Genomic DNA, 20,407 nt, shown 5'->3' on the forward strand with positions numbered 1-20,407 from the left:
TAGATGGCACAACTAGCTCTGAAGCACAAGTCTTCAGTACTACTGCTGGGATGTGGTCACAGCCTATTCCCTATGCTGTATCCAATGCCTTCAGTATTTCTTGGTATCACATGGGGACCTTTATGTTCTTATGTAAAAGCTTAACATACGAGGAGCATCTGGGAACTCGGTCTGTACTCGATGGATATTGGGGAACCTCATTTACAGAATACTGAAAAGCCTTAGTAAGTGGAAACGGAGAAGATATTTCTTAGTTGGTGAGACTAAGATCTGACTAAAGGGGTGACCCTTTAGAACCAAGATGCAGAAGAATTCCTTCAGTTAAAGGGTGCTAAATCTGTGGAAATCAAATCAATGGTGTATTTAAGACAGTGATAAATAGGTTCTTGATTTGTAAGGGGCTTAAAGGTTACAGGGAAGAAAGCAGGAGAATGGGACTGAGAAACGTACCACCCATGATCAAATGGAGGAGCAGACTCGATGGGCTAAATGGCCTAATTCTGCTCCTATATCTTATGACCACTCAGCAATTCTGCCCGATGATTCCAGTTCACTGTAGAACTGTCTATCCTTTATGACTGGACAGGACAGGGGTATGCAGAGTTATGATGATCAATATATGCATAAAGTTGGAAATACATTTTATGGGCTTTTTTTTGTTTGTTTTTATTCCAATTCCATCAAATCAAGTCCAATTCAGAGTCTCAACAAGTTGAGACATTCCAGATCCAAACTGGCAAGACAGGGCTCTCACCTCCTATCTTGGGCTTGATCTACATGATCCAAGCTGATTGGAGTAGGCATAGCTCCTCCTCCAAGGCTTGATCTAATTTGCATCTTAGCCAAAAGGCTGAGATGCCGCTTTTAAAAATTGCTTCAAATGAAGCTAAAATGTAACCTAATGACTTCAACCAAGCACAGCATGTCAATACTACACTGATCTTAGCCAAAAGGCCAAGAAGCTATTTCCAGTTGTACAAACCTCAAAATTTAAAATGCCCAAGCAGCTTCCTGTGATTTCAGCATCCCTCTCATACAAACTTCTAAACAATTATTTTAGTTGGGAACTTTAACACTGATGCAATAATTAATGACAGACCAAGCACTGTAATCTTCCAGCTGCTTTGTTTTTGTGTGTGTTCAATCTCAGGATCCCAAAATACAGTTTCACCATCACCACTAATATTTAGTGATGGAAAATACTGGTGCCCACCAGGTTTCAGTGGATAGAAGATATCACATATTGCAACATTGTCCCAGAAAAACAATATTGGAGGCATTGCTCCCAGTCTGTGCCAAGTGATAAAAGGGAGTTGACCAGTTTGGGCATGGAACAGCATTGAAAGAATCTTGTCTTTAAGTTTTTTTAGCATCACAAGTGGGCTGCAATGAAGTCATTGTGAAAATCCCCTAGTCACTACACTCCAGCACCTGTCATGTACACTGAGGGAGAATTTAGCATGGCCAACATATCTAACCAGCACATCTTCCAAGTTGTGGGAGGAAATCCACGCAGACTCAGGAAGAACGTGTAGACTCTACACAGACAGTGAACCGAGCCGGGAACTGAACCCGGGTCCGTGGCGCTGCGAGGCAGCAGTGCTAACCACTGTGCCACTTCTGAATCTCTGCAAGAGAATGCTTGTGTTTAACAAACATACCCAGGTTGGCATGGAGGGTGAAACAGTTTGCTCAGCACTCCTGGAGGAATAGGATATGGGCATTGCCTCTTCTTTGATCACAATTCAACAACTCACCCTAGAAGATGCCTGTGTTGAAACAAAACCAAAAGCATTCCAGCTGCCTGCGTTGGTCTAGTCCCCATAATGAAGAATGGTCACTTGGGCCAGGTAGCAGGTGACAGGTGCCGAGGGGGCCACATTCAAGAATCTCAAAGAGGTAGTAGAATATAGACAAAAAAAATGTACATTTATTTTATAATAAGTATAATTGAAGATTATTTTAAGAAGTGATTGCACAAAGGCATTTGTAGAATGACTAACATGCCTTCCGACACAAAGCATATTCCTTTGCCAGACTTCTAGCTGGATCCTGGTCACAAGGAGTGGGTTAATTCAGTCTATATTCAGACAATAGTTAGTCACAGGAGGAGATCTGTGATCCTAACCAGCTGTCCAGTTACCCTGAAGAACCATTATTATCAAAGAACACATCTGTATGAAACGTATTAATCCTGGAAAGCTCACTTCAGTCAATAACAAAAGGATTGGTTGTAAGATAGGAACGGAGCTGTGAACAGCCAAGAGCCATAACTGAAGTATAGGTTTCTTTTTCCTGGCGCAAGGCTAACTGTTTCGCTTTAAAGTGAAAAAAAATAAGAAGTGCCCTGGGGGGGGAAAAAAAAAATCCCCTGAAAATATAAAGCAAAACGAGGTCATCAATTAAGCACTTCTTAAAGGACTGCATTAAAATCTGGCAATTGTATAAAAAGATTAAATTTGAACTCAAAAATTAAAAAAGGCTTTAATAAGAAAATATTTATAAATACACCGTGCAGGAAAATAGCTGATTAATCCGAGTCACTTTGTTTGCCATGCTGTGTAAGCCCAGCAAGAATTCTCACAGCTAAATACAACGGCTTGCCTGACAAGGGAGGCTTTCACAGGCAGTCGGTGACGTAAATCTAGGGCAGAGCTGTTTGAGCGCTCTGCTGCAGGCAGTTCTGTTACTGCACGGAGAACCAATCACATTCCAGAACACAACCTTTGAACTCAGCTACATCATCACCAGCTTCCTGTACTTCCTAACTACACTATGCAATGCAGTATGTCTGTCTAGTTATGCAGCGTAAAACAGAGCCATTTTGTCTCTCTGAAGTTGACTGCAGCTGACTAAAAAAGCTTTAAAAAGGCAGCCCCACTCTCCCCCTAAACAATGCACCAATGCCCCCACTTTCCACAGAACAGTTTGACACATGCACACAGGTTTCCTGTTAGCCTCGCAAGTTAATTTAGTAATTGAAAACTAACAAAAACCCTTGAAGAAATGTTGAAAACAACCTCTGCACAAGTCATTTCTACCTTCATAAAATGGCTGCCAAATAACTGACTGGATTTCAATGCAAGAAACACGACTGCACAACTACTTTGGAACAAATACAGGGCTCTATCACCAAACCACACATTCCCAAAGCGAAATACATTACCATGCTGACAATAAACTAACTCATTGTATAACATTCAATATTTAGATCTGGGCCAATTTCTCTGAAACAACATAGTATGCTGCACAACAGAAATTAGACATTCTGTTCTCCTTTCAGAAGATTTCTAGATGCTCCCAAAAGGAGAACAAAAAGCTCGATTTTCATTTACAGGTGGAATCCGAGATCAATATTATCACTCATTTTGCCAAGAACATTTTAATCACATCCCATAAAACTATGTTCCCGGTCAGGTATTTTATTGGTAAACATGTATTACCAGCAACTTGACTGCAATAAACTATGCACAAGGACTTGGATACTCCTTATTTCCAAAGCACAAGTTCGGTTCAGGTTGAATATTTAACAGTGTTGTTCAACAGTCCAGTATCAAAAGTACAGTAAATCTATATAAATATCCACACTTCTGCATTTATACTTAACGGTTCAGAACTTCCCATTCCATACAACAGCACGTAACTCAAAAAAACATGCACATTGCTGCTTAAGATCCAAATGAGAAAACAGGACTGTGAAATTTCAGCATAACTGGTAATCCAGTGGCAATGAGCTTAAATTAGTTTCTATAAGGCACCCCCAACATCCTGGAATAAACTTAAGTATACATTAAAACTGCTTATAAAATCAAGTCGCTCACTTTAGAAACATGTTAACCGACAAAAACTTTTTTAAAAAGGCAAACACTGACGCCATTGTAGAGTACTCCCAAGCTATTTGATCAACATTATCCTTGTAATTGTATCTACCCATGGGATCACAATTTAAACCCCCTACTCCAATTAAGTGACAGGATGTCATATAAAAAAGGTACACCAATGAGGACAGGAATTTGCCAGGTTCTCTTTCACAATTGTGAAACCCGAAAAGCACATGCAAGCAGTGCATCTGCGAGCAAGGTGGTATTTTTTGGCTACAATTAACCTCCCCCCACACCTTGCTTCTTTTGAAAGTTGAACCATTTTAACAAATGAGCAAATTCTCCAGTGTGCAGAGTGAAACCCTCTGAGTGCTGAAGCTTGTTGCTGCTAATTCTATCCAAACTACATCTACATTTTTAAAGATAAATGCAAAAGATGCAGCCCCTAAGACCATTCTCAGCAATTGAGAAATTACCAGCAATGCTGTATGTCAACTGATTTTTTTTTTGTTTATTTGAACTTTGCATCAAAACAGATGGAACACAATCACTGTGTTTGACCATTCTCAAAGCATTTTGTAGACTTACCAGCATTTTTAAAACATGCATGTCTCTCTACTCTAGTGAACTAGCTGACTTTCCCACCATAACTAAGACAAGTAATATAACACAGTGTAATGTTCCACATGTGATTGTGAATTTCTACACTTACCACATGTAGCGGCATGAGTATCATTCGCATTAAACATTCCAAAGACAGGGAAAACGTGGTATCTCCAGACTATGATAAACTGCTCGCTGCAACAAGTCACCAACCCTAATCATTCTGAGAATGGTGAACTGATTTGACGCAATGTACTGGTGGTGTGCAAGTGGTCATTTTTTCAGGCTATGTAATGATGACACCAGAACCCAAGGTATGATCGGGTAACTTTATTGACACAAGATCAGCTTTTTTTTAAAAAACAAGCTTTATCTGCAAGAATGAACTCACATCTGTAGCTGTTTGAGTGGCAGGATTAGACAGACATTGGAGTTTGTGGAATGTGGAGGTGAAGGGGCAAGTTTGGGACACCAGTGGCTGTGCCTCACTGGAATGAGCAGTTGTTCCCATTCCAGATGTTGACCCAACATGGACAACTTCAATCATCTTCCCTTTTCTGTGACGTGGAGGAAACGCAACTAGAAGGAACCTATCTGCCAACTGTAGATATTGTATTTTTGGGTAATATCTCAAAGCCCTCCAGGTATATGCATGCTCACAGCTAACATGCCAAATTCCAGATTATTGGTGTTTTTTTCCCCCACAATAGGCAGAGTAAATCTCAGGAAATTATCTTCTTTCCATCCAAAATGCCGTCCCCAACCATCCCAAGTTAGGTGGGACTGAAGGGGATTGGGATCAGTGCTACAGCAGAAGCCACTGGACCATCTGTAATTCCAAAAGGAACCTACTGAGCAACCAATGCCATGTAAATAGGCAAGCATGGGATTTTTGCTCAACAGCTAATGGTTACAATTGTCCAAGCCACCAGGTTGGTCTTAACTGAGCACTTGAGTTGCTCCACACAGTGAAACCAGTCCAAGATCAATCCTACCACAACAGGGAATAAAACTTAAACCTCAGGTGACCACCCAAGGGAAAAGACCACCTAGCCACCTACAGCAAATCCCAGGAAAGGCCACTGGAGACTAGTTTCACTGAAATAAGCAAAACATCAAATGGACTCATCTTAAAGAAAGAAACCTTCACACAATATACATTTTTTGAAATAAGTTATTAGCAGTTGACCACATCCATCTTTTTTGTGAATTGTGTGAAATCTCAGTTAAAAGGCCTTGGGTGGGGTGTGTTGATGTCAGAGAAACAAAAATCTTCAATGAACACATTAAAAACAGTAAGCAATATTAATTTCACTGTGGAACATCTTTTAAGGATGACACTATATTACAGGTGCTTCAATTTTAAATCACAGATCAAAAACAACAAATTCAAATATTGTCAATTGTTTTGTATACTGACTTGTAGGGAATTTGTATATTTAAAGATGATTTCCATAGCACCTACAATTTACAAGTAAACAAAAAATTCTGAATCCAGGTTAACATCTTTCAATTAAAGCCCCATGTATAGCCAGGTGTCTGTCAGGCAATAATATCCATTGACCTGTTAAAAGTTCAATTATTAAAAGTTATAGAATCCTTCAATGTAAAGTTTCTACAGTTTAATGCCATTGAAAAACATCTTTTATTTTTGCTGTATGAGTGCATCACCTGTCTAATGTCATTAAATTAGCACGTATATAAAATCTGACAGGAATGAAGTGTTGGAAAGTAATTAAAACAATTATAATAAAGTTTAAAAGGTGCATTCATGACAATAAACATCTCCCAGAAAGGCAAAAAGTATTTCAGGGACACAGGACATAGAAGAATAGTAGAAGCAGTCCAGGCAAAAAGCACATACATTATTATTCCAATACAGAAGATGGGGACAGTAGCATAGTAAACTTTTCACCAAATTGTAATAAAAATTTACAAAATACCCCAAGACATATAGTGAATTGGTGTGGTGGTGGCAAAAATATAGACGAAGGAGCAACTTTCCAACAGGCACTTCCTAATTTATCTATAAAAATGAATTTTTTTTCATTCATGCAACTTTTTGTAGTATATTTACTACAATTTACTTCCATGGGTTGAGTATGGTCACTCAAATCTTCAAATTTTCCGACCCGTCTGCATTGTGAGTAAAATGGTGCATTGCAGCAACAGCAACGACAAGGTCATTTTACAACAGCAACAAGAAGGGAAAGAAAATAATGGGCAGAATGTAAAAATAAACGATAAAAAAGTGGACTCGACAGGCTTGCATTGTACTTGCACTGCTGAATATAGGGCCCGAATGGCACATCGTAAGTTGGGAGAAACTCCGAGCAAAAAAAAACAGGGTGGGGCTTTTTAGGAATCTCAAGGTCATCGATTAAAAGATTGGGGATAAATTGAGGGGAAGGGGGGAGAAAACAGCTTCGAGTGGGGGGAGAATGGCCCTGAAAGTAAACAGCGAGAGGCGTCCCCCCCACCGCCACCACCATCGAACAAAACACAAAAAGGGAAAAGGGAAAGTGGAGGGCGCTCGGTACCTGGAAGCGTTGCTGCGGTCTGAGCCGTCGTCTGCGGGGTTTTTCTCCTCGCTGGACATCGCGGTGGGCTCGGGGAAGGCTCGGGGCTGGGTTTTGTTCTCGGGTACACGTGGATGCGGGCTTCCCAAGTGCGGCTTTGCCCTGTCAAAGTTGCTGGAAGGCAGGCAGTCCACTAGAGTCAGCTGCTGCTGCTGCCTACTGGAGTTGGAAAGCCCTGACGCAGCATCGACATTGTTCAAGCACTCAATACCACTGTCGACCTCCGACAAGCTCTACAAACAAACATAATTTAAAAAAAAACATAAATTTTTTTTTGGGGGGGGGGAAGGAAGGAAAAACAAAAAAAGGGAAAAATTTATGAAAAAGCCAAAACATGAAAGCTTTTTCCCCTCAAATTTAATAAAGTACATTTTTAAATTTTATATTACATTATTTCATTGGAAGGTATGACAAAAAAAAGGTGAAGAAAAAGGTCTGTAAACATACCTGTTCCATATATCTCAGGCTTCAAGTCACCGTCGACTAAACTTCGCTGAATCGAAAGCGATTCCTTTTTCCTGCTTCTTCAAAATCAAGTCTCAAATGTTGCAATTTTTCATTTTTCCCCTTTTTTCCCTCTTTTTTTTGATCGGTGGTCCACGGGTTAAGGAGGGGGGGGATAAAACAAACATACACACCACTCACACACACACACACACACACAAAAGTCGTTCAAAAATGGAGGTACGCCATGTCTGCAAAGCTCAGAAAAAACAACGACATCTGGGGACGGTCTGCTTGTCGAAAAAAGAAGATTTTTTTTTACAAAAAAATACCCCCTCTCCCCCAAAAAAATAGAACTGAGAAAATCAAATTTTAAAAAAAATAAACAGGCTGGGATTGCTCTCTTCTGCACTTTGCTACACTGGGAGTTTTCTTTTTTCCCCCTTCTTCTCTCTTTTCTCTCTTTTTCTTCTGCAGTCTGTTGGAAGTTGTGAAGAAAGTTGCATTTAACCCCCCCCCCAAAAAAAGAGGGGTGTTTAGTGGGAGTGCAGTGGATCTCGCCCAGCCAGCACCGCCGCCGCCATAGAGCTTCTTCTCAGCTCTGTGGCTCCCTTCCCCTCCCTCTGATTGACAGCAGCGACGCTGCGAAATAATTGCAACATTTTTCTCCCCGGACTCAGGTGATGGACCAAGTGGAGGTCCCACCCCTGCCACACACACTGGGCTTAAAGGTAGACTTGCTCCTTGGAACACTTGAGCCCTCCCTCCCCCTTTCTTTTTGGACTACCTCACCCCCTTTCTCTCTTGCCCATTTCCAACTTTAGCCTCCCTTCCCCCCCCCACCCAACAAATCTTATTCTTTGTCTTGTCTCTTTTAACCAAAAATGCATCCATGGATAAAAAATACTTCCTCCTGTGGCCGGAAGTGGACTCACAAGGCTATTTTTCCACCCCCATTTTGTCGGGGAGGGGAATGGAATATAAATCTTGGCTGTTGGTGGAGAGGGGTGGGTTTTTGAGTTTCTCTGTCAGTGTCACAAGTAGGCTTACATTAACACTGCAATTAAGTGATTGAAAATCTCCTGGCTGCTATACTTCGGTGCCTGTTCAGGTACACGGGAGGGAGAATTTAGCATCGCCAACACACCAAACCAGCACACCTTTCAAATTGTGGGAAGGAGCACCCAGAGGAAACCCACACAGAAATGGGGAGAACGTGTAAACGCCACAGAGAGTGACCTAAGACTGGAATTGAACCTGGATCCCTGGTGCTTTTGAGACAGCAGTGCTAACCAAAATACAAGGGATTGGGGGGGGGGGGGGTGCAACTCCACTTGTATTCATTCAGGTCACACGAGCCCTCCTCCTGCTAAAATGATTAGTCATTTCAACTTAATCATCACCTATGACTAAATATTTTCCCGGTCTGAAAAGCATGCTGGTAAGGTGCATTGTCATGCTAAATCCTCCCTTAGTGAACCCAAGCAGACTAGGGGAAAATGTCTAAGGGATTTTCACAGTAACTTCATTGCAGTATTAATCTTAGCCTATTTGTGACAATAACAAACTAAAATTTTACTATCATTGAGTATTCTGGAAATAATCCAGTTTTGATTTTGGTGGTCTTCCATTTTCTTTTACATTTGAGCAGCACATCCATTAAAAGGCCCTTTTCTCTCTTCTTTACTACCACCCCCTCCCCAGCAAAAAGCTAATTTTTCAATGTTTCTTGAAGTTTCATAAATCCAAATGGTTTGAATATAAATGCCAGGGTTTGAAGAGTAAAAATCTTTTCAATCGTCCATTGTTCTCGAGGAGAACAAGACACCAAGTCTACTTCCAACAGATAGTTGGGCAATGGGTGGCAGTATTAAAGCAAATCTCCAACCTAAGTTGTCACAGAAAAATCCCAACAAGTCAAGTTCAACTCTCAATGACATTCATGGTGTAACTTGTTCAATTGGGGTCAAGCAGCTGGCCCATTTTCTTCATGCCAGTTGAAGATGTACCCTTGAAGGGTTTGCAGAACTGGCCAATTGAAAGATTCCTCGAGAGCAAATCTGGTCATGCCATAAATGCACAGGTAAGAAATAGTAATGGACGAGAGTAGGACAAGAAATATGTGCCATCCACTTGCTACCAGGAAGCCTCAGAAGAGATACCACACTGTTGCAGGCCTCCCATTTGGATGGCATGGCTCTTCAAAGCTGCCAAGTTTCAGTTGAGATGAAATATAGAGTTAAATTATCAGCTCATCCTTAGTCTTCATGAAGACCATCAGAAGTTTTGTTCAATCATGTGTCATTATGAAGTTTGTTGATATGAGATGTCAAAAGACTGACCGTTCATCTTGTTATTTACATAGATTTAGTGATGCAAGTGACCACCATTTCCTGATGGTATTAGTCCATGGTTGAACAATTTTAACATTGCAACCAATTGTCAGGCTCATCAAGTTTTCAACTTGGTCACAATCAAATGATTATGCTTCCATCTTCACAGACAAGAGGTAAAGGGGCAACAATTTCCTATTATTTTCAAAAAATGTCCTATCAATTATCAATCTCGCTCCCAAGAAGAAGAATCTTCATCCTTCCTTTAGATGATGACAATTGGTGAACAATGTCCACAATGATTTTGATTAACTTTAGAAATGTAATATATTCTCGTAAGACAAGTAAAAACCTTGTATTTTTTGTGATACAAAATAGTCAAATAGTTTATAGAAAATCCTAATTAGTAACAAGTTATTTGCAAGTGAGAACAAAAGCCTTTCCTAAACATATTAAAACACCATTGGCATAAGTAAATCCTGAAGGCATGACTGGGTAGACACAATGTTTTCACTTTTTCCCCCATGTACAGATTCTAAGCATGTACATTGTATCATTTACAACAGCTTTACTTGGTGGCAACTTCGAACCTTGTGACATTCTCTTTTAGAGACCAAAATCACTTAGAACTCCAATGTGCACCAAAACAACGTGGCAAGATGCTTCCACCTCTCTGGCCAAAGAACAAAACCTGTTGCCTCAAATATAGTCAGCATTTTTTAAACCATACTCAATCAATTCACTTAAATCCAATGCACATCAACCACCATTGGAGACAACTTTCAACTCATTAGCAGATTTCAAAGTTGAACAATATTTCAGCAAGATAGGTTACAAGTTCCTGCACAAGTTATAGATTCCTCCATTATGATAAAAAACACTTCAAGAAAGATACTTAATTGGATGTAAAACACTTTGGAACATCCAAAGGTTGTGAAAGGCAATAATAAAAATCTAAATGCATCATGAGGTGTTAACGGTCAACACATTGTTTGCTTCAATCTTCTCTTTCGTTTTGATAATATTCTGCCACATACTTTAACCAAGGTTTCTAAACAAATTCAAGGGATGAGCGATTCCCTAAAGATATTCATTTTCAATATTAATTTGATCTGACATAAACAGTTTGATCAGGGTTACTGTTTTTGGCTGTTATACTATAATTGGGATTGCAAGAACCTGGGGAAGCCAGCATCTGTGCAATATTACTTCCATATTATAACATTTAACATTGTGACCTCAGAACACATTACTTGTTCAAAAGCAGTAATCCTCAACATTTCATATCTGCCATAACCATGATGAAAAGCAGTACCTTTTAGCCTCAAAAGGACAGTTCCAAGCTGTTCAAGATTGTACACATAGAATGCTTTGCTCAGATTGTATACAATAAATCAGTTCTCACACTTGTATAGCATTGCTGCAATGCACAGATCTCAACAAAATGCCACCCAGTTCACTGACGCTTAACTTGAGGTGGTACAGACCTCAAATTGACAGGATTTAATTAAAAAAAATCCTGGAAAATATTGTAGTAAGACTTTGGGGTACTGTTCTCGGTGCATTAGATTCTGAAAGCTAATATCAGAACAGAAAGGCTTTCCCCATTGAAGGTGACAAAATCTCACCCGGAATATAAACATTTATCTCCAATACATATTTCTTCCATTAGGAAGCTGCTACTTGCCACATTGCATATCACTATGGGGTAAATGCAACCACGCAGCACAGTCCTCTGTACAAGCCCATAAGCACTCCACTGCACAAGCAATTCACATGAATAAAATCAAATAACCTTCCTATTTGATGACTACACGTGCAAAATCCCACAAGTGGAAAGTAAACAGCGCAGTCCTTAATAATACACAAGGTATTTTACTGTTGTATGTGTAGAATTTTTTTAAACTAGCATAGATTCACATTTTGTTCTCAACATTTTTCAAGGTATATCGACAGACACCCAAAAGTCACAGATCTATTTACCAAGGGCAAAAGGAATACAAATTGGTTCAAGATTAACAATTCAAAATTATAGACATGTCACAATCAAACAAAGAGAATATCAAAAGCATATATTTCTGGTCAAGAAATGATAGGGTTAGAGTAGGTTAATCCAATAAAATTCAACTTGAGCATTTAATGACCTACTGAACTTGATATAAATAGCAGCATTCCTGAACTGTTCTTATAGAGTTTCATTTCCTCAGAAGGTATGTTCTAAGCTGGCTTTACTATCAAGGCTGGTGAATAAAACATTGTTACTCTAAAATAGAAACTGACCATCAAAAGGTTGCAGGTGGGCAAAATAACACATTAAAATTAAACTTTTTTTTAAATTACAAGAGCACTGTAGTGTCATCTTTTAGCAAGTATTATAAAAATGGTCATGATTAAGTATTATCTTCCTCAGTGAATAGGCTTGTCCTTGGGATACGGAGATGCACATAGATAAATTGTTGGCTATTCCACACCCAATGTTTTCCTTAAAAATGTTTGAGGAAAAGTAATTTAAAGCAGTCGGGACAAAGCACACAACCAATTAATGTTGAAAAAGATAAGTTTATTTTCAAAATAAAGAATTATACATAAATATGGAGGTCAAATAGAATGATACCAAAAAGACTATTTTACAGTCTATACTTTTCCAAATATTTTCAGATCTAACAAAAAATTATAATATGCAATTTAAAATACAGAATTATAGTGGCTTATATATTAGTTAAACTAGTCAAATCTAAACTAGTCAAATCTAAACTAGTCAAATCTAAACTAGTCAAATCTAAACCAACTTGATAAAAAGGCATTTTTCCTCAACAAGCAGCACTGCATCAATTATTTTCACATCTTGCAATGCTTTTGTAAACACCAAAGTCAATTCTCCTGAATCACTTGAGGGATTATATCTTGGTCTATTGTTGCATAGTTAATGCACTCCAATAATCTTGCTATTGGATTAGTCTATTATTTGCCAAGTGGCAAAGCATTCGATAGTCCACTTCCTTTATATCCAAACAAGTCAAAGACAAGGCAGGTGCCATCTTGGTCATGTACTGGTAGTCGCCACACCCGAATGTCTTCAGTTGAAAGGTTTCTTTTTAAGAAAGAGAAAATCTTGGTGTTGATACAAAATTGGCATTGTAGGACCACAACATTTATTTACATTGTACTGGCAACGTCTAGCTGACATCACACTATATGAGGGACAAGTTCTAGATTTCCTTGGTCGTATAAGACAAAAGATATTTTCAATTCTGATTGAAGCTAAACTTTTCTTTGTTTTCAATCAGCAGATCCAAAACGTCAATGATTTATTTTCATATTTAAATATTTGAACACCTTACCTTGTACTGTGAAATCAACACATTGCATCTCAGATGATTCTGGACTTTTGTTTTAAAACCTCAAGTTATTCCAGCTAGCCCAATAGGTATACATTTTACGATATTAAATTTCATATCAGAACAACACAATTAATTGAGCACACTAAACCATTTTTCATTCAAGACAGGCATGTTTCCAGAAAAATGTGGAATAATCACATACCGTGTTATGATGCAATGTTCTAAACACATTATGGCAACCGCAATTATCTTTGTGTTATCCAAATTTAAACATTTAGGGGGAAAACCAGTCTATTTTACTTCCAAGAAATAAAACAGCATTCAAACTAGACCAAGTCAGATTTGAGCTCCATCTTAAGTCAGCTGTCTCTGGATGGATCATAGACTCTAAGTCTACGGTATTGCATACAAATAAAATAAACATATAATGTAACTCTTTTTTGCAAAGCACCAACATTTTTTATTGTTCATCGGTTCAGCAATTCACCAATATCTGAGCAAAAAAATTCAAACAAACCAGAACTCTTCACATCGATTTCAATTATCTGCAAGTCTGATGGATGCAGTACTACTGAAATGATATGCTAACAGCTCAATGATCATGGCAGAGTTTAGAAAAAAGTAACTTTTCATTGAAAGCCATTACTGTAGGTCCAATATACTCTGCTGAAATTTTAGTCCATCAGGAATTTGCTATCCAACTGCCTCAGTCCATGCACTGGCATATTTTCTGCAGTATTGCTGATTGCAAACTGATACAAATTTTGTCTGCACTTGGCAAATTTGCTCAAGAACTAGTATCCCATGTATGTAGTTTTTTACTAGGGGGTGGAGTTAGAGGACAAGTGAGATGAGAGAAGGTTTCCCTTCAGTTTATTTTTTCAAACCCAACTGAAGCAGATACAAAGTAGCCTCTCTAAACTGTACCAGTGCTGCTCTGTAACCATAGCAAAATATGTACAGGAAGATAAAAACAAGAAAGGTATTCATCTAGATTATCCCACCGTATATCCAAATGTGACCTCCTTTGTGTTCTCCAACATCAGTTCTGCAGGAATCAGAAACTCTAGAGCTGAAAATCATGGACTTTAATCCAATCTTATTGCTCTGTGGAGTTGTACATTAATACCCCAATGCATAAATCACCAGATCAGTACTCAGTACACCTTAAATAGTAAGGAAAATTAATGGCACATGAAGTCTATTGCCCTGTTTTTGTGCAGTGAACTGTGTTCTTTAATCTATTCAAAACTGAATAATTCAGAACCTTTCTTAATGCCCACTTTTAATCTTTCCTACAATTTAAAAAATTCTCTTCTAGTTGACAGATTTTTAAGTAAAGTCTTCCTGCAGTAAAATGGCCAATATCTTTGCACTATTGAAGCAAAAAGGTTGACAGACTGAAATAAGAAATCCCACATGTAATTGGACTGCCAAACCACTGGCTACTACCTTTGCCAATTCCTATGAAACCAACCATTTTCATTTAAAAGTGGTCGCAGATTATTGGAAGACTGCTGAAAAGCACGGGTGAAAACATACTTATACCACAGCTGTTGACTACATTCCAGCCTGTAACACATAATCGGGGATGACTAATTATTATTGTCAAAGCTACCCCAAGGGGCAACAATTATTCTGCCTCAACAACTGTCATTATTTGAACCCCAAGATTATAGTGGCTTCAACTGTGATTCTTCCATGACCAACATGTATTGAAAAGCCATTTACTTTTTTTTTAGAAAAGTATTTGCAACTGAAAGTTAATCAATACTGAACAAAAGGCTTAAGAATTCATTTGACAGAAGTTCCATTTTCTCACCCCTTATGACTCTACCGACGTACATTTTAACCGAGAATCTATCTGACCTTTAATATTCTATATATAACTAATGTATCACTCTTGATTTTGCTTACTACCAATTATTAATTCATCTCTGTTTTCATTACTTCTCATATTTCCTTTAGTTACACTGAACAATTGAATTCATGATTCCCAACTTTAATTTTATGTTTCCTTGTGCATCATTTAACATACTTCTACTTGGATCTTGGGTTTCTCATCTCCTTATTTAGCCACTGAAGTCTTATACTTTACTAGCACATGAGGATCAGCACACATAGCTTAGTGGTAACTCTTTCAGAGAGTTGATAAAAACCAAACGGGCTTTTGGTTTCATACTTCTCCTTAATCCTTCCCATAATGATTCACTTCATTTCTTATTTAATTTCCCCTTTATTCTTCTCACAGCTCCAAAATATACTTATCTGAATTCCAATACATCACTAGATTAAACAAAAGACTTTCTGTTGAAATACAACACAGTAATTGGCCTGAAGTGCAATTTTTTTAAAATTAAGGGAGAGAGTACAGAAGTAAAGCAGTGATGTATTTATGTACATGTTAGCAGATGGTTTTGGTGAATTCACAGCCAGAACATTAAAGCCAAAGAGCTTCCAGGATACTGGATCAGGGAGCTACATTTATGAGAAAGACTTGTGATAATGAAATAAGTTCCACTGAAAAGATGATAGAGAAGGATTAGAGGTTTTAAAATTACAAGCTTTGGTAGAACAAATTTAAAAATCTCTTTTTGGGAGTTGGTGGCAAGTGGACATGAATATAAATTCAAGGTTGTTAGAATATACCATTAAACATCATGGAACACAAAATGCTTTATCACAGGAAGTACTTCAAGCAAAAAAACCATTCATTTTTAGGAAAAAGTGAATAATTGGCAAAGATAGATATTGTACGAAGTTATGAAGAGACAGCAGGGTGGTGAAATTGGCTTCAGATTTGTTTTGCCAAAGAGTAAACACTGACACAATGGGATGAATGGCTCCCTTCTGTGCTGTAAATTTATCTGACTTTATGGTCAGTGATCTTGCTAACATATGATTGGATAATGGCATGATAAATGTGCATGAGTGTAAAGGAATACACATTTACACAAATTAAGTAGACAACTGACTTCAGAAGTATATCTGTTTTGTGGAAAATAATTAAAGATTCAGATTCAGGCAAGTTATTAGAAATAGAAAGTGTTCAACAGAAGCCATTCAGCCCATCTTGCCTGGACCACCCAATGATTTAGATGAAGGTACTGAGAGCATTGTTGCTTAGTTTACAGATGATACAAAGATAGGTGGAGGGACAGGGTATTATTGAGGACGCTGGGAGGTTGCAGAAGGACTTGAACAGGTTAGGAAAGTGGATAGGATAGTAGCAGATGGAATACAACATGGGAAAATGAGAGGTTGTGTACTTTGCTAGGAAGACGAAACACAAGCTATTTTCTAAACAGGGAGAGAATACATAAATCTGAAGCAAAAGGGACTTGGGAGTCCTAGTCAGGATTCTCTTAAGGTTAATTTGCAGGTTGAGTTGGTAGTTAGGAAGGCAAATGCATTTTAGCATCCATTTTGAGAGGACTAGAATACCAAAGAGATCTCACTGAAACTTACAGAATACGGACAGGCTTGGACATGGGAAAGATATCTCAATTAGTTGGCAAGACCAGGATCCGAGGACACAGACGCAGAATAAAGGGTTATCCCTTTAGAACTGAGGAGGAGAAATCTCTTCAGCCCGAGGGAGGTGAATATATGAAATTCATTGCCGCAGAAGGCTGTGGAGGCCAAGTCATTGAGTGTATTTAAAACAGAGATAGATAGGTTCTTGATTGGTAAGGGATCAAAGGTTATGGGGATAAGGCAGGAGAATAGGGTTGAGAAACTTGTCATGATTGAATGGTGGAAAAGACTTAACAGGCTGAAAGGCCTAATTCTGCTTCTATATCTTACCTTGTGGACCACTAAGAGTTATCCATCCTAATTCAACTTCTCAACTATCGGTCCACAGCCCTGTAGGTTACAACACCTGAAATGCATAGCTAAGTTTTTTTTTACAAGGCTATGGCAATTTTGCTTCTACCATGCTTTCAGTCAGCAAGTTCCAGACCCTAACACCATCTTGGTGAAAAAAACTGAATTCCCTCTAATCCTTCTGCTAATTAAAAACTTTTGAATTTATCACAGGGGATAAGTTGCCAAGTTACAAGTGTTACTGCAGTGGTTTTGTACTAGGAATGGTCAATTCCCTCAAGAACATGCAGTAATACTGGCTATATTATAGGAATATTATAGATGTAACAAAGGGAAAATCTTAAAATACCAAGTATGTGTCATTTTTAAACAAGCATATTACTTATATGTTTGGTTCCAGAGTCATATTAAGTAACAATGATTGCAAGGTCATGGATTCTGATGAAGAGGATTAACCAAGCCTTTTGAATTCAGAAATATTTACAAGGGACTGCATATCTACAGGGGAACTCTTTTGTACTTTAGTGCAACACTGCCACACCAATGCAATTAAAAATACAACGCTCCCAGATAAACTTTCACTCACTAAAGCAGATGGTCTCAAACTGCAGGGCTGCTTTGATGGTTAATCTGTTTCCAGTTGAGATCAATGCATCCTTTAAAAATCGGGCTTTTGAAGCGAGCAACTTATGCACTTCTGAATTTTAAAATACTGCAATGCAATATTTGCAAACACTATCATCAGGTTTTCTTGCTCAATACTCTGGAGAGATAATTAAGAGTATTTCTCAAGTGGAATGTGGGCTGCAGGTTAAAGATGTGTGACAAAGAAAAAAAATTAGTTAACAGTTAGAAAGCCAAGGATGCAAGAAATCTTTAAGAAGCAGGTAAAATAAAAGCACAAGCACAAGGTAGATAAATTCAACAAAGGAAAGATGAAAATGAATTAAAAATAGAGGAGGAAAAGTATAAAACAATAAATGGGCTAAAGAAGGGGAGGTTCGGGAGACAGTCCCTGGGATTTAAATCAATTATCTTAACACTACTGTGGGGCCATCCATAGGGGTCATGTTCAGCATCTGAGTTACCCTCAGTAAAAGGGAAGGAGGGAATGAATACCTGCTGAGTTTGTAATTACTGATGACATCAAAAAACCCAGTCACAAGGCTTGTGTCGCTTAGGGGCAGCTCTCATCTACTCTGGGGATGAAAGCAGAAACAGGGTCCAAGGTACATCTAAAAAATGTTAGACTGATGTATTGGCATGATGCACATACACAATGCTTTGGAAATGGTCACTTTTTGGAGAGTGTAACATGGAGAACTCCAATTTCTCCAATGAATAGCAAATCCAAGTGGTGAAATCATCCATTCATGCTCATATCAAGAAATGGGTGAAAATGTTGTTGGCCAGTCATAGACCAGAACAAACTCAACTTGTGCCACACTGATGCTATACAGATCTTTCTTTGGCTCGTCACCCTTCTCACTGCCTCTCACATTATGAGATAACACATGTTTATCTTGGATAAATTACATAATGGCTTCAAGTAGACTGGCTGCATCAACTGGAGAGGAGGACTGGCAATGCCAAGCAAGATTTCTGAAGAAGTCTTCAAAAAAGATCCACTGGAGGCAACTGTCATAGGTGCAGATTGAGAGACCAAGCCAAACATGATGCAAAATTAGCACTGCACTTGAATGGGAAGCATCTGATGCAATGGTCTTTCCTACCAGTCATCATTTACATGCCACTGCACTTGTTTCAGATTCAAGCATTGCATTAAGATTCCACATTAACAAACTGCCATAAACTAAAAACTCTTTGGAATCTCAAACATTATTTAACACAGCAAGGTTGAATGCCAGCAACTCAACAGTTGCAACGTCACACGTATGTGGTGAGCAGGTGCCAAGATGATGAAACAACTTAGGCTAACCACAATCTAATTTCAGACAGCGCCGACTTAGAAAATGCAAGTTCAAAATCTTGCCTCATCTCATAGGGTGATTTTCCTTATACACATACTGCACAGGCATTAGGTCACACCCACTCTGTTTCTATTATAATTATGTTAATTAAGTCAAAATTGTAAATTTTCTCTCCTCACCCTGTTGGCCTATCTTATGTGTGTAGAAAATACCAAGACAAAGTGATATTATGAGAAATAAGTGAAAATAAAGGCAGCGGGGAGAAAAAAAAACACACCTTCACCTAAAAATACTTTTCCACTGCTACTACAGCCAAATTAGTTCTCTGTGCAAGTCATTACTTGCCATTAGGGCAGACTCAAGTTTAACACTAAAAAGGTTCTATAAACTTTACTCAGCTCCTTCAATGTCCCTGTTGTGAAAGTTACCATTGAGAATGGCATGATGAACTACTGCTGATATAAGAACATAAGAACATAAGAAATAGGAGCAGGAGTAGGCCATCTGGCCCTTCGAGCCTGCCCCGCCATTCAATAAGATCATGGCTGATCTGTCGTGGCTCAGTTCCACTTTCCCGCCCTCTCCCCATAACCCTTAATCCCCTCTCTTATCAAAAACCCATCAACCCGCTTCTTAAAAATATTTAGCGAGGCAGCCTCCACCACTTCAACGGGCAGAGAATTCCAGAGATTCACCACCCTTTGAGTGAAGAAGTTCCTCCTCAACTCCGTTCTGAACTGCCCCCCCTTTATCTTGAGGCTGTGCCCCCTAGTCCTACTGTCTTTTTTGAGCGGGAAGAGTCTTTCCACCTCTATCCTATCCATCCCATTCATCATCTTATACGTCTCAATGAGATCTCCCCTCATTCTTCTAAACTCTAACGAGTACAAGCCTAGTTTATTCAGCCTCTCCTCATAGCTCAACCCCCTCAACTCCGGTATCAGCCTAGTAAACCTCCTCTGCACTCCCTCCAAGGCCAAAATATCCTTGCGCAGGTGCGGCGCCCAAAACTGCACACAGTACTCCAGCTGCGGCCTCACCAATGCCCTATACAGCTGCAGCAAGACCTCCCTACTTTTATATTCAATCCCCCTCGCTATGAAGGCCAGCATCCCATTCGCCTTCCTGACCACCTGCTGCACCTGCAGGCTGGGTTTTTGCGACTCATGCACAAGGACCCCGAGGTCCCTCTGCACCGTCGCGCCAGTCTATTAGCTGGTCTGCTTTAGCAGCAGCCACGCCACAAACAATATGGAGAACATCAGGAAGGGGTCTCCCTCCACGTAGATACTCTGGGATGCCTTCTGTAAAATGCATTTGTGCACATCTTATGGACAGAATTGGGTGAATGGCTGGCCAACATTCATTAGACTCCCAAATGAATAACTGCTACTTCATAAAACACCAAAAGACCATCAGCATCTTTCAAATCAAAACTTGAGTCAATGATTTCAGGAGAATAGGAGGAAAAAATATTCAAGAAGCAATTCATCTACTTTTAACAAAGTGCACAGAAGAGGCTGGATC

General features: G+C 39.0%; 2 protein-coding genes across 4 annotated transcripts in view; both read right to left on the reverse strand.

The window, feature by feature from the left end:
• chd2 (chromodomain helicase DNA binding protein 2) overlaps positions 1-8,080 on the reverse strand; it is a 108,395-nt gene extending 100,315 nt beyond the window's left edge. For both annotated transcript variants that reach the window (XM_080214241.1, XM_080214240.1), the window contains exons 1-2: positions 7,451-8,080; positions 6,965-7,236 (exon numbers count right to left, since the gene is read on the reverse strand). In XM_080214241.1, coding sequence (XP_080070367.1) covers positions 6,965-7,236; positions 7,451-7,459 — 281 coding nt within the window. In that variant the 5' untranslated portion in view covers positions 7,460-8,080. The remainder of the gene's footprint in view (positions 1-6,964; positions 7,237-7,450) is intronic.
• Positions 8,081-12,319: 4,239 nt separating this feature from the next.
• ctc1 (CTS telomere maintenance complex component 1) overlaps positions 12,320-20,407 on the reverse strand; it is a 94,020-nt gene continuing 85,932 nt past the window's right edge. For both annotated transcript variants that reach the window (XM_080214369.1, XM_080214370.1), the window contains one exon: positions 12,320-12,871. In XM_080214369.1, the coding sequence (XP_080070495.1) occupies positions 12,726-12,871 (146 nt within the window). In that variant the 3' untranslated portion in view covers positions 12,320-12,725. The remainder of the gene's footprint in view (positions 12,872-20,407) is intronic.

This window comes from Carcharhinus amblyrhynchos, chromosome 28, assembly GCF_965287045.1.
Source record: "Carcharhinus amblyrhynchos chromosome 28, sCarAmb.v2.hapA, whole genome shotgun sequence".
NCBI classification, from domain to species: Eukaryota; Metazoa; Chordata; class Chondrichthyes; order Carcharhiniformes; family Carcharhinidae; genus Carcharhinus; species Carcharhinus amblyrhynchos.